The sequence below is a fragment of the Dreissena polymorpha genome, chromosome 3, assembly GCF_020536995.1.
Source record: "Dreissena polymorpha isolate Duluth1 chromosome 3, UMN_Dpol_1.0, whole genome shotgun sequence".
Lineage (NCBI taxonomy): Eukaryota > Metazoa > Mollusca > Bivalvia > Myida > Dreissenidae > Dreissena > Dreissena polymorpha.
This window is the reverse complement of record NC_068357.1, coordinates 91644648-91659429: the sequence shown is the minus strand read 5'-3', so window position 1 is coordinate 91659429 and position 14782 is coordinate 91644648. Positions and strand designations below refer to the sequence as shown.

The following is a 14782-nucleotide window of genomic DNA, read 5'->3' as shown; positions in this document are numbered from 1 at the left end:
TTTTTTCAGATTTGCTAGATCTATAATGTTTTAAAGGTCATAACAGGTTAAACATTCAAGCAAAAGACATCTGTGTTTATAAAAACACACAACTATTTTCATGCAATCAAGGATTTCCCTTGAATGTGAAACAAGACAACTCGTCCAAAATTTCGGATACTCGATTCGGGTAAAAGAATACGGTAAATTCGTACACTGTTGCATTTTGGGGGCATTCATTGAAGAGCCATTATGACCAAAAATGATGAAAAAAATCTGAAAGAAAGTCATCCAGACCGATAGTGTGGTCATATGGTGTAATGATTGTTCACTTTTTGATAAAAGCAACAAATGTGGCACATTTGTAGATTTAATACTTGCTGTGCTTGTCAGTTTTATATGCACTTATATGTACTTGCTGTGCTGGTCAGTTTGTATATGCTTATATGTACTTGTCAGTTGTTTTTTTATGTGCTTATATGTACTTGCCGTGCTTGTCAGTTGTATATGGGCTTATATGTACTTGCTGTGCTTGTCAGTTGTATATGGGCTTATATGTACTTGCTGTGCTTGTCAGTTGTATATGGGCTTATATGTACTTGCTGTGCTTGTCAGTTGTATATGGGCTTATATGTACTTGCTGTGCTTGTCAGTTGTATATGGGCTTATATGTACTTGCTGTGCTTGTCAGTTGTATATGGGCTTATATGTACTTGCTGTGCTTGTCAGTTGTATATGGGCTTATATGTACTTGCTGTGCTTGTCAGTTGTATATGGGCTTATATGTACTTGCTGTGCTTGTCAGTTGTATATTTGCTTATGTGTACTTGCAACCTTTTATTCGTGAGGAAGCTGCTGACCAGTTCAATTCGAATCTGTTTCAATTTGATACCTCGTGTTTACCCACTTTCTTAGCTCATTTTGTGTTTGGTTTCTTCTTAGTCTTTAAACTCACAATTTTTTACGGCAGTTTTTTATTCTTTTATTTTTTAGATCTACTTATAGATCAAGATCAGCGGCCTCCTGCACAATATTTCTTTAAATAGTATGAAAACTATTAGAATATAATACTGTGATTTCATTAACTTATTAGCATGCATATCATATCTATTAACTTAACTTTGATATATTTTATTTCCATATTGTAGCTGTTTTATACTCGTTACATTTATACACATGTTTATATAGTCGGTTCAAAAGCCTTAATGGCTTATGTTGTCTATTTTATGTCTTGCCGACTCAAAATAAATCTTATCTTATCTTAAGGACATATTACTTTCTGAAATGGTCAGAAGTTGGTGGGGTAATGTGGGGGAATAATTCCTTATATAAGCATTCTATATTAAGTTTGGAGCAATATGCATAATTAAAATAGCATATACTTCATTGATATATGAACCAGTTCTAATGAAATATTTCAAAAAGAGTAAATAATCACATATTTTCACCTTAAAAACCACTTTCTTCCTGGGCGACCAAAGTCCTTATTTTCTTATTTTCTTCATAAATCCACTGTTACCAGCTGGAACATGCACCACAGTAGAAAAAAGTGTTAGAGTATTATTAAATATAACACACTAGAAATACTGAAAAAAACATCCTTTTTTGTAAGAAAAAATGTAATTTACTATGTTGAAAAATATTTTAATAGGAACTAAAACCTGAAAAATGGACTTAAACAGCTAAAATAGTTAAAATGTAGTGGTTTTTAACCTACATAAACTGTAAAAAATTAATAATGGTTTTAACCTAAAATCACATTGCGATCATTACATTGTTTGTTTAGAGTGATCTTATATGCAATTGTATATATGCGAACAATATTTGATTATTATAATGATCACATGTCCTATAAATTTAATTAATCAAATTATTCCAGAAATCAGCAGTTTTGTGTGTGATTTTATTCATTTCCACTCAAAATCACTAATAGATGTTGATAAAAAAAAAGTCGTTGGAATGAAACAAGGAGGCCATATGTGTGTTTTTAAAACACTGAATAGACAAATATGTTGGAAATTGTTAACTTGGTAAAAGAATTCGCAGAATTAAATTGGAAAAATGGGGAAATTTGCAAAAATAAAATGCGAAATTTATTGGTTTTAACTTAGAAAAAATACATGGATTTTTTTACTGAATTATCAGAAAGGTTTCTGATACCTATGTAATACCCCAAAACTGAAACCCTGGGTAAATTCCCATAACTGAAAATGTATATTTATTTAATTATTGCAGAAATCAGCGGGAAAACTTTCGATTTTAAGTGATGTTACCCCCAAAAATCATAGATATGCATGGCTGTGACACTTAAGAAATGGGTTTTCTAGAAGGTTTTACAATTCTCTTTTCAAATATACACAAAAATGTTTGGCCTCAAAACTTGCAATAAACACCAGTGGGCTCTCTGACCATGATAATCTGCTTAATGGATTTATTTATTATTAAAGTAAATGAATATTTGCCAAAAAAAGCATAATTCCCCCCCCCCCCCCCCCCCCAAAAAAAAGACCTTTTGACCTTACAAAAAGTACAAAATTAACAAAATACTTATAATAAATGTTTTTCTTGCAAAGATTTTTGATTATCAGCATAATTAGTAATAAAGTATTGTAATATTTCATTTGATTTGTAAAAGATCGCAACAAAAAAATCAGCACCTCGATATTTTCTCCTTTTTTTGATAGGTTAGCGGCCATTTTGAAAATGGCGGCCATTTTGAAAAATATGAATTGGGTCCATAGCCTATTTTGTCTTAAATACTTTAAACTACTAATGAGCAAAGTGTGTTGCTTTTATCAAAAAGTGAACAATTCCACTGAATACAAGCACCATATGTGGTGCAGGATGTGACCGCGGTTTGATTAAGGCAGCTTTAAGGTCTGGAAGTGTGAACTCGTTGAATGCAGTTATTTCTTTATTTAAGGACTGAAACAATATGTTGAGAATATTATACAAGTGAAGGTATCTGTAAATACAAAAAAGAAAAACACTTGCTTATATAACATACGTTCAATGAATATTGAAATTATAGATTGGAGTAGGAAAATCCTATTTGTTGTACTTTAGGCGGCCATTTTGGAAGCCATTTTGACTTATATGCAATATTTAATTCATTTTTTTTTCATGTCGAAACATATTTTAATTAATTAATAACATAAAACAGCTAATTTCAACGCCAAAAACAGAATATTTAAATCAAATATGGCAGTAACATGTAATTTCCTAAATTTTGGCGGCCATCTTTGTGGCCATCTTGAAAATGGCGGCCATCTTGAAAATTGGAGATGGGTCCATGGCTAAAATTGAATAAAATACTTTTATCTACAAATGTGCCAAGTTTGTTGCTTTTATCAAAAAGTGAACAATTCCACTGAATACAAGCACCATATGATCCCGCTACGATAACAGAGCAATTAAATGATATGTTACAATTAAAAATTGTAAAAATTGCTAAATGTCTACCGTTGAACCGACCTTGTGTCTTTTTTTCTTCTTCCAATTAACCACAGGGCTTCTCTGGAGAATCGATGCGATTTGACTATTCAATGAGTATTGGTTCGGGGTAGAACCTGTCTTTAGGGAAGATTTTGAGAACGCTTACACAGTGGGATCGACCCTCTGACCTCCCAATAGCAAGGTGGACACCATATCCACTACACAACGGCGATCTCTTGTAGGGAATTTCAATAAATCTGCAGTACAGCTAGTTGATCCCTTTAAACTTCTTCAATTAAGTATTTCCACTCTGATCTCAATTTTATTTGTTATAATTAAAATGGTTAATTAAATTTAATTTTATTAAAACACTTATGATATTCAATTGCTTTTCCAACCATTATTTGCCTAATTGAGTCTTGAACAAAATTACAGAATTACATGTCATAATGTCTGGAGGTAGATTGTTCCAAACTAAGATTATGCGATATCCAAAAGAATGGAGGCAAATTGACTTATGTGCTTTCATTTTGCGAGTTTTAAACAATTGCCTTTAATGGCCCACATTTTATTATGTTAAGCATATTTGAAAAAGGTTCCAGCACCAATTAATATCATCAGTTTTATGGATGATCTTAAATCATATCTAAGAATTTTGTGTTGAAAGTCCATTGAAGGAAGATTAAACTCAGCCGAACAATCTTGATATGATAGTTCATGAATTTCAGGTACAAATCTTGTTGCCCTTCAGGGTGCATTTTCAATAATTTGTTTACAAATACTTAGTTTGAGGATAGTTGACCATGCAAATTCCCATAGTCCAGATGAGATCGAATAAGCGACTTGTATAATGTCAAAAATAATTATTTGTCCATATAGGTGAATTTTCTCTTGAATGATAAGTCAAAGTATTATGATCACTTTATTTGCTTAGCTGCTAATGTGGCTCTAAAATTCAATTTGCTGGTGAAGAGTATGATAACAAATATTTAAATACTTTTTCTAGAGTCAATACTAGAAAATTGGGACATCCGGTAATTTTAGAAAGTTGTTTTTGCCTATTAATTTCTTTAACATTTTCAAATTACTTGTACTGATAATGCCTTATTGTTAAACTGTGTTTGTCTGTTATATATCAATAAAAAATTGGGCAACCTTTCTTTTCAGGGCCAAGTAGGTGCTCAAAGTAACTTGCTCTCCAGCAAGTGGAAGTCAACACATATAGAGGTAGGGACGAAATGGCTGTAGAAATGATATCATGATCAATCACCAAACAAGGTATATAGCTGGGCTGGGAATAAAATATACTATCCTCGGATTTTGTATTCCAACCTTCAATCAAGGCATCTGACCAGCCTGATTAAGAAAAAAAATACTGTGGCAGGAAATGAAAATTTGAATAACATGAAATCGGCTTTTTTTGTTATTCCACCATATTACGACCAAAAGTATCTGGTATTCTTTTCCATTTTACTTTCATATTGAATGCCAATAAACCTGTCAATGACCTGTTTGCATAAACAAATAAAATTACAGTTATTTTGAATATTTTTCGTACTTAAATCACACTAAATTGTTAAAGAATAGTCCTGTAATTGTTGGTTGTTATTTATCTTTGGAAACAATTAAAAACACAAGACTAATTTAAAATAAAAGACACAATTCAAGCACAAAATGTATTGTAATATAGTTCATAAGTAACAGATCAATGTTTATGTCAGCTCTTATTTATGCCTTTCAATTCATAAAATTGATTTAAGTGACCATATAAGCAGTGTTTTTCTTTCAGTTTACCAGTAATTGGAGTCATCAACATGACCTATACACTTCCTTTTGACATATTAATTAAGGGTGAGTATTGAGCCATTACTTTAAAAGGTTATGAAAAAATTGTAAGTTCAGTGGGCTATGAAAAAGTTAGTATTAACAAGAGAGTCATTTCCATTCATGCCTTAAATTACCTGTAATAGGCTGTATTATCATTGTGAGTTGATGAGTTGTGTATTTTTCACAATATACAAGTGTTTTTCAAATACATGTATGTTATCATCTTCATCAATGAACTCATTTTCTTGAAAGTAAGGGAACATTGAAGCAGTTTTACTATAAAGTATTCAGATGCTAGTGGCTGTCAACATAAAAACAACAACAACATGAAGTACTGAAAAGGAGGCTGTTTTTTGCAATTTTTGTACCATATAAATACCCATTTAATATAACATGCACCAGCATTTTCAAAAATACTTTCAAAATGGTTTCATCAGCTTCCTTGTAAATGCCAACATTCAATGATATGAACTCTGTCTCAGAATGCCTGCTGAACAGTGGTCTGGTGAGTGGAACTGTGGTGGTATCCAGGCAGGGTCAGGTGATGTTTCGCCATGGTGACCTCTTCAACATTTCTCTGGTATATATATTATAGCCTTACATTAATTCAGTTTTAAAATGCGTGGATTTTTTTCACCTCCAGGAAATGGGGCCATTTGGCCCTCCCTCTGGGGAATATTTGAGTTAAATATATAAGTACTTTTGGGCATTTTTCCATAGAAGGAGGGATACAAAAACCCAGATCAAGGTATGATCTGAATGATTTTTTTCAGTGGAAAAAAACATTTATAAAGGTCCTTTACAGAATGAAAAAGTCATGGACCGTAACTACTCTTAGTTTTCGAACACTTGAAAATCATTTTAAAAAATCTGTCAAAATATTAAGATGCCAAAAATATTGAAAAAAAACAACAACAGGTGTCTGAAAATTTAGAGACACTCTAAAATATTGCATTGTCGATCGGATACAGGTTTGCAGTATATATATATATATATGCAACCTATGAATCTTATGTTCGGTCGTCAAACATTGTCTCACACCTTCAATTGTTTATATAACAATACATTATGTTGTTACATTACAGGGTGCATTACTTTTTGAGCATTTAGTATTTGTGACAGTTTTCTTTCTGGGTTGACACATTTGTTTATTACCTGTATAAATGGTAATTTACACACTTACGCACATGCAATGGTCCATGGCAGTAAGGCATTCAATAGCCAGGTTTTATGACCTTAATCTGGTCATAAAAATGCATGATTCAAGTGACACCAGGTAAGCAAATTTAAAACAGGGAAGAAATCTGTTAAAATAGCGCTGTAAAATGTACTGTCCAAAAATTGAGCAATAAATTATTGACTTAAACCCCTATGTCCTAAAAATAAGTCTAGAAAAATAATTATTTTTGGCCAAAAATGGGAGTGTCCGAAAACTAAGAGTAATAACAGTATTGTATTTTGTTCTAAATTAATGTTTAAAGAACTGAAACTCTTCACCAAAAGATGTAAACTTTCATTAAACATACAAACACGACATGAGCCACATCATGCGAAAATGGGTCTTATGCATTCTGGTCAGGAGCTACCCTGTCTGCTTATGAGACCACAAAACCTTGCTCGACTTTATAGCCGACAGTGTGACTCCTGATCAGACTGCGCAATTGTGCAGCTAGTCTGAAGCTAGGCTGATAACACATGGTATAAGACCCATTTTCGCATGGCGCTGCTAAAAAATGCTTTTTGGTCAAATTAATTCATAATGTCAATTAATACATTACTAGTTACTATGTGTGATATTTAATTTCAGACAGAAATCCAACAGTTTTTGAAGTTGTTTGGTGGAATATCTACAGAGGCTGATTTGAATCACGATTTCAAACTAACATATAGTGACGGGCAGAAAATTATTTACAAAACTTACCAGAAAACATATTCAAGGTATTAGTTTTATTAATTTCTAACTGACAATAGTATATTGGTTATAGTATGTCTTGTTTGTTAACAATTATAAAGCTAATTTATTTGATTTTCTTTCATATAATAAAGTGTAAAATGTACTAATGATAACACATGTAGTTACCATAACTCTAAATGTAAGAACTTATTGCATACATGAAATGTATTGATTGACATAATCATGCCTTTTGAAAATATTTCATATTACCCTGTTATTCAAAAAGTATTGAATGAGTATCTTGCTCAAATTTTTCACTTAAATTCATAGTCTTATTGATCAATGATTGGTGTTTTGATAAACATTTCATAAGATTTGCTCTGCTTCACAAATTAAAACTTTCCGAAAAGGATTTGAATATTTTAATTAAGGATTTAAACTTGTAATGAACTTTGTGTAATATAATCGCATCATTTTGAGTATATCCGTCAACTCTTACAGTCTGCGAGTTTGTAAGTCAAACTACAATTATTTGATCAAAATTAAAACATGACATTGGCTCTATTGGGCAAGTGTAAATGCCTCTGTGGTGTTGAGGTTAACCCTTTGAATGCTGGGAAATTTGTCTTCTGCTTAAATGTCGTCTGCTGAATTTCTAAAATAAGCATTTTCTTCGATTTTTTTTCAAAGAATACCATCAGAATAGCAAACAGTTTGGATCCTGATGAGACGCCACGTTCTGTGGTGTCTCATCTGGATCCAAACTGTTTGCAAAGGCCTTCAAAATTCGGTTCCCGCACTGAAAGGGTTAAACACACCCCTTAACATCGAGACATCCTGGGTTCAATCCCCGTGCCAGGCAAACTGTTTAAAGTTTGTTGCTAGTATAATTATCTAGACTATTCCATATAGTATAGTGTTCTTAATAAATTTATCAAACTTTGTAATTTTGAATATCAATGCTTTGGAGAGCAATATGAAGTATTTTGCACCCAATTGCTTTTGTTTGTAAATGATGTACTACTACATGTTATTCATACTCCTAAGCCATTTATGATAGTTGCTTGTAAATAAGATATGTTTTCATAAGTTTATGCAACACATACACATTTTAACTGAAAAATGGGATGCCATTTTCATTTGTGCAAATGTGAGTGCACATGCAAGCAAATCTTGAACTAAAAATGTATGCAGTGATACTAAAATATTTTTCGGTTTTGGAGCAAGGATACTTTAAATGAATTTTATATGCTAAAAGTTTGTTATTTCATTCTGAAGATATTTTTTTAAAGAACATTTATAATGATTATTGACAGGTGATTGTTTTTTTTTTGGGGGGGGGGTTCTGAGGAGAGATAACAACACGTGTGTGCTTATATTTCTTAAGTTCACTTGTTACAATGTATTTACTATCATAAATGCAATATAATGCGTACTGGTATGTCAAATAAGTCTTGCTTTATCAATCTTATGTTCATGAGAGTAAAATTTGTAATTAAATAGTCATGCACAAAATAAGGTAAAAAACAAGATTGAGGGTTTGAAATTTGGAATGACTGGGTTTGTTTAATAGTTCAGTAATTTTTCTTAAACTTTTGTTTTCTATGCCGAAAACCATGACAACAGGAAATATGTGAAGAAAGAAAATTTAAATACCTTATCTGTTTATAAGAAATGTCTAATGTACTAGTGTGAAGGATGTGTGCATATTAAATTTGATGCCATTATGGTGGTCCCAGAATTTGAGTTGGAGTGTTCAATTATACTGAGAAATTATACTCTGCTAAGCAATTTTGTCAACATAATAAAGTATATTCTAACACAGCAACTGACTTGTTTTCTATATACAAAGAAGGAAAACTACTGTTGGTTATTACCCCGATATACCAACGGTTGTTTAAAGTGACGTCACTTTGATTGTCCGCGCACTATTTATGAATGAAGACGATGTCATTTGATTTTATTTGTTGTGGTTACGTCACGTTTTCGCGGAAAAGTGGAGGACGTTCGGTTAATATAATTCTTATTTATAAACTTTAAATCGCGGATAACTTATTAATAAAATCCTGTTAGAATCAAAATAATCGACGGGTAACCGTTGGTTATTGCAGTAATAACCAACGGTATGTCGTTCTGATGCTTGTTATCAAACCACTCGGGCTACGCCCTCGTGGTTTAATTCCCACGCATCGGAACTCCATACCGTTGGTTATTACGGCAATAACCAACGGTTACCCGTCGATTATTTCTTAATTAATACTTGGTTATTTAGAAAAACATGAAGTTTTAAGTCTGTAACAAACACTAGTTATTCCTATCATTGACTGTATGGGTTTCAGTCTTTCAAAAGATACATGTTTCAGAAGATATATTTTCCAGAAGATATATGTTTGAGAAAAGGCTTAGTATCAATGAGCCTCGCTCTGAGAAAAAGGGGCTTAATAAATGTGCCTCAAGTGTCGCCCCAGCATGTGCAGTCTTCACAGGCTAATCAGGTTCCACTCTTTAGGCCTAGACTGGATTTTCCCCAAGAAGAGACTTCCTTTAAATAAAAAAATACCAATAAAGGGGAAAGTGTTATTCCTGATAAGCCTGTGTGTACTGCACAGGCTATTCTTGAACAACACTTTACACAAATGCATGAAGCATCATTTTCCCAGAGCCATGCTTATTTGTATCTCTATCCCACAGTGTGTATGCCACGTGCAGCCAGGGTTCTGGTGGACTGACAGTGTGTAACCTGCCGTATGGAATGCTGATCTGCGTATACAGGGGAGCTACCTCCGTAGGAAAGACTGTCAAAACCATAGAGGCATTCTGTGATCTAGTCAGAAGATGATCAACATCAAAAGGAAAGACTGTCAAAACCATAGAGGCATTATGCAATCACGTCAGATAATCAACATTTAATGGAAAGACTGCCAAAACATAGAGACATCCTGTGGACTTGTCAAAAGATGACATTGGCTGTGATGAACTGATTGTAGCATATGCGTCTATTATAAGTTCTGTTTCTGTTGTCAGTTCATGTGTTTTGGATATATAGGATCTTGCATGAGTGGCCATTTTGTATTGAATTTATTAAACGAGTCATCTAAATAAAGATAAAAACGAGGCTTGCCGAGTTTTTATCTTTATTTAGATGACGAGTTTAATAAAGCCAATACAAATGACCACGAATCTAAGATTCTATTTTTAACATGACCAACAAATTTTCTTTTTATTGTATGCTCTTTTCACCGTTTATTCACATTGTAAAAGAGTTTAACTGAAGAAATTCGTTGGAATAATGACGTCATTTCGTCACAAAAATGACGTCATTTCACAGTTATATAACTAGTGTAATAACACCTGTGTAATAAACAAAATTGAGCATTACATTATTTCACTCCTGGAGCGTAGGTCATGTTTTAAGATAATGTAAACATCTGCTAGTAAGGCAATATCAATGTCAGAAAATAATGTTGTCCAGTGCTAACAAGTGGTATGTTTGTTAGTGGATAATAAGGGAGTTCTAACAAATGTCGCTGACAAACATGTAACAATTTATATGAGCCGTTCTCTGTGAAAAGGGGGTTTAATGCATGTATGTAAAGTGTCATCCCAGATTAGCCTGTGCAGTCTGCACATGCTAATCAGGGACGACACTTTCCGCCTAAACTTGATTTTCACTAAGAAGAGACTTTCTTGAAAAGAAAAGAAAAAAAAGCGGAAAGTGTTGTCCCTGATCAGCCTGCATTGGCTAATATGGGATGACACTTTACACGCATGCATTAAACATCTTTTTCACAGAGCATGGCCCATATGTTTTATAAGCAAGGTGACCTATTGGTAATCTCTCATGAATTGTCTGTTTTCTATCTGGAGTCAACAATTTGTAAGCTGAACGCTATCTTGACTTAACTGTATAACCTATAAAACATTTTGGTTTTAATAGGTTCAGGAACACCACAGTAATGGCCTTTATAATAGCAAATTGCCTGTTTATTATTATTAAAACAATTAGAGGTTGAAGTGCAAATCGTATACTAGTTTTTGTCAAGCAGCATGCTGGTAAGATGTAAAGTTGTTGCAAAATGAGTTAGAGGTCATATAAATTTCTTAAAAATTCCAAACAAGAGAACCCTAGATTGCTCATCTGAATTTATAGTACGTGTACTAGGAATTGGGAAATAATGTCACGATTGTGCAATGTAACAAGATGCTTTTTTTATCCAAATGACCAAATTTTGAAAGTCGCCCAAAATATTGCCAAGAAAATATAATATTTAATTCAAGTTTTTATTAAGGTTGGCGAATAAATGTGTGTGGTTATATTTTTATCAAGAAGAACAGTTTACAGACCATAGTGCAATATACATGACACGCCCTTTTTTCCAGAAAATACATTGGGTCTTTTATATGGGGACAATATAGCCGACCTATACAGACTTAAACATAAGTTTATTGTAAATATCTGTGAAAAATGTTAATAAAATAAAACAAAGTCTAGTGTATTGAGATTCTTTGGTTTATTGTTGTGTCCTGATACAACATTGCGTAGATATTAACAAAAAAGTGTAAATTCATGCAATATAAGTAACTATAGGAATTCCCTCAACCTAACCCTGTTAGGTAAAACAATACGTAAAAACTAATTTAGGTAATACAACACTAAACATAATATGTGGCTAAGCAATAGCTATAAGCCTTTACAACCCATACATTTAGAAATTGGTAATATTATCCATGTTTTGTCTCATTTATAAAATAAAGCTTCTTAATACAAAAAAGCAGTGCATTACTAAAAACAGTTTATTTAGTATTACAAAAAAGTCAGTGGAGGTACCGGTAATTTAAAATAAAATGTTAACCCAACAACAAAAATTCTAAAACAAGATGCTTTTTGGTGTTATTTATCATGCAAAGATTGAACATCACTACAAAGAGCTGTTTTCACATGTACATCTCGTCGAGCCAAGCTGTAATAAGCAGATACTTGACTTTTACACTTTGAAGTGGTGCCAGTACCTTTGAGCTAAGGACACAGATCTTGTGTGTGACGCTCCATCTTATAATTCCCTGGTAATTGTTTATTAAGTCTAGACAAGTTGTAGAACACTGATTTCAATCGAGACAACTAAGACATACTGAAGTAAGTTTGCTGAAAATGCCTTTAATATATTCTAAAGATAATTATACTAGTACATGTATATGGTAGATAGAGCCCATTGCTTTTAGTCACATACACATACACAGAGAAACAAATACACACTGGCCTGCCGCATACAAAGCAATACATTTAAGGAAAAAGAGTAATATAGTGTGTAAGTATTTCCCAACTACAATATTTTTGGCTATGTGGTATAATGAATAAGCATATCTGAGCTAACCTTATATCTGTTGAGACAAAATTGATCCCACCACATTGTACAATAGCTTATACGCAACAATACATGTGTAACCCTACCGTATTTACAAGATCAGGAAAATGAGGATAAGAAATCAAGGTCTGTTAAGCTATGCCAACTGACTGACTTAAGAAAATAAATATTAGGCACTAAGTGCTGTGTTTCCAAACATATTCTGGATTGCTAGAATGTTATCGCTAAAAAAGTGTATCTAATTTTATTGCAGACTAAATATAATTGTATTTTACTGGCTGACAAAATATTTAAAAGGGAATCATCTATCTGCTTATCATAAGGCATGGATATTAACAGGGTCCAATGGTACCTAAAATTCGTCATGGGTCCCCATGATAAGCATGTGCGGACTGCATAGGCTAATCTAGGATGACACTTTTGCACATGCATTAAGCCCTGTTTTCCCTTAAGGAGGCTCAAATATTGAAAGAACAAGGGTGGACAACCATGGCAAAACATATTTCCTATTCCTTAACAATTAAACAATAATAAAGATAGTTGATAACTCTTAATTTTGGTAACCAAGGTCATCAGGATTTAAATTGCTCACGGCCATTGAAAACTGGACCTTTATATACTTATTTTCAAATATTTTAGCTACTATATTGTAACTAAATGTATATAACAAAACATGGAAAATACGACATAAAATAGACTGGATGGAAAAATTCTGAGATGACGATGAAAATGGCTAACAGTTAAGCACCAAATAAAATGACGTTGGTTATCACCAACAAGGCATAAATAAATAAATAACAGATTTTACTGTAAGTATGATAAATTTGGGATCAATATTAAATAACATAAAACAAAAACAACATGATGAGATTATTTTAGTGGTTTAACAATTAGACCCTTTACACATAAATAATATTTGTAGATGTGTGGATTTTTTATAAAAAGATATGTTTAATAATTTTTATGTTGTAGTTACCCCATTTTCCTCAGATAATTTTTAAATAAGGTTGAAAACCACAGGTCAATAAACAAGGGCTGTTTGTAAAACATGCATGCCCCCCTATATGGGCTATAAGTTGTAGTAGCAGCCATTGTGTGAATACGTTTTTTGTCACTGTGAACAACGGTGGTGGTGGTGGTGGTGGTGGTGGTTATTGATACAATGCATTACAAAAATGCAGTTAGCCTTACATTTGGTAAAATTTAAATATATTACAAGGGAGGCAAATGCTGTAACAAAAACTTATTGCATTTGTTTCCCCTGTATATAAGAAAGATATAATAGTGTATTACCTCCCCTGTCCTGCTTATATTTATATTAATCAACAAAATTAAACATTAACACAATATTTAATATACAAAATATACAAAAAATCTCATATTCTGATAATATTTTTACTGATCCACTGTATTTTACTAAAAGGATGATGTTTCATTGGACTGATAATTATAGATTTAGGATTACAGACCAGTTGCTTCAGTAATATTGTTCAGAGTGTGCCCTGTTGGCCGCTTATGCATTCTTGAGTTATCATTCAAAAACCATTTTACTATTTCGAGTCACCGTGACCTTGACCTTTGACCTAGTGACCTCAAATCAATAGGGGTCATCTGCGAGTCATGATCCTAGGCCCAAGCGTTCTTGAGTTATCGTCTGACAAGCACCTGGTGGACGGACCGACCGACAGACAGACAGACCGACATGAGCAAAGCAATATACCCCCTCTTCTTCGAAGGGGGGCATAATTATTGAATACATTTCTCTGACATTTCATAAAACTATTTTGTGTGAGATGTGGAATGCACCAAATTGAACCTGCATAAAAGATTATAAGAATACATGTTTGTTGTTAATGAGGAAATTTCCCAGCATGCTACCTTTACATAATGCAATCACAAAACCATTTAAAATAAACCATTTAAAGGGATACTTTAACAAGTAAACCTTTTGTCAAAAAACAAACAACAGCTGATGAAATAAACATTTCTTACAAGAGCACCGCCTTGCGGGTGCAGACCGCTGATCTATTTTTCTTTTTAAAGGTGAAGGGACCTATCTCAATTTCAATCACAAAGGAGAGAGGGGTGGAGTGGAGAGGGGTGTATAGTGTGGGGTTGTGGTCATTTATTACATTATCTTCCAAAAATGCAAAAAAATTAAAAAAAAAAAATACATTGGTGGGATGGTTGGACGGTATTTCAAAAATAAAATAATAACCATGTTTAAAAAAAAAAAAAATTGGGGGTTGGGGGGGTATAGTGTAAGGGTGTGGTAGTCATTTAT

General features: G+C 32.9%; 1 protein-coding gene across 4 annotated transcripts; it reads left to right on the top strand.

Annotated features, from left to right (window-relative positions):
- The first annotated feature begins 19 nt into the window (after window positions 1-19).
- Window positions 20-11626, top strand: LOC127875299 (uncharacterized). Of its 4 annotated transcripts, XM_052420274.1 has the most exons (7): window positions 37-182; window positions 4582-4641; window positions 5204-5265; window positions 5724-5821; window positions 7049-7179; window positions 9827-9972; window positions 10033-11626. In XM_052420274.1, coding segments are annotated over exons 3-7 (414 nt in total). In that variant the 5' UTR covers window positions 37-182; window positions 4582-4641; window positions 5204-5228; the 3' UTR covers window positions 10035-11626. The 4 variants fall into 4 exon arrangements, with proteins under 4 accessions (XP_052276231.1, XP_052276234.1, XP_052276232.1 ...); XM_052420271.1 differs by having other exon boundaries at window positions 20-169; window positions 9827-11626; XM_052420272.1 differs by lacking the exon at window positions 37-182 and adding an exon at window positions 211-296 and having other exon boundaries at window positions 9827-11626.
- Window positions 11627-14782: the final 3156 nt, after the last annotated feature.

What these genes read in the sequence shown, in the direction of transcription:
- LOC127875299 (XM_052420271.1), top strand. Translation starts at nt 5,229, where the DNA reads ATGACCTATACACTTCCTTTTGACATATTAATTAAGG. An exon ending in ACCTCTTCAACATTTCTCTG is followed by an intron (nt 5,822 to 7,048) that starts GTATATATATTA and finishes ATTTAATTTCAG; the next exon opens with ACAGAAATCCAACAGTTTTT. An exon ending in TACCAGAAAACATATTCAAG is followed by an intron (nt 7,180 to 9,826) that starts GTATTAGTTTTA and finishes TCTATCCCACAG; the next exon opens with TGTGTATGCCACGTGCAGCC.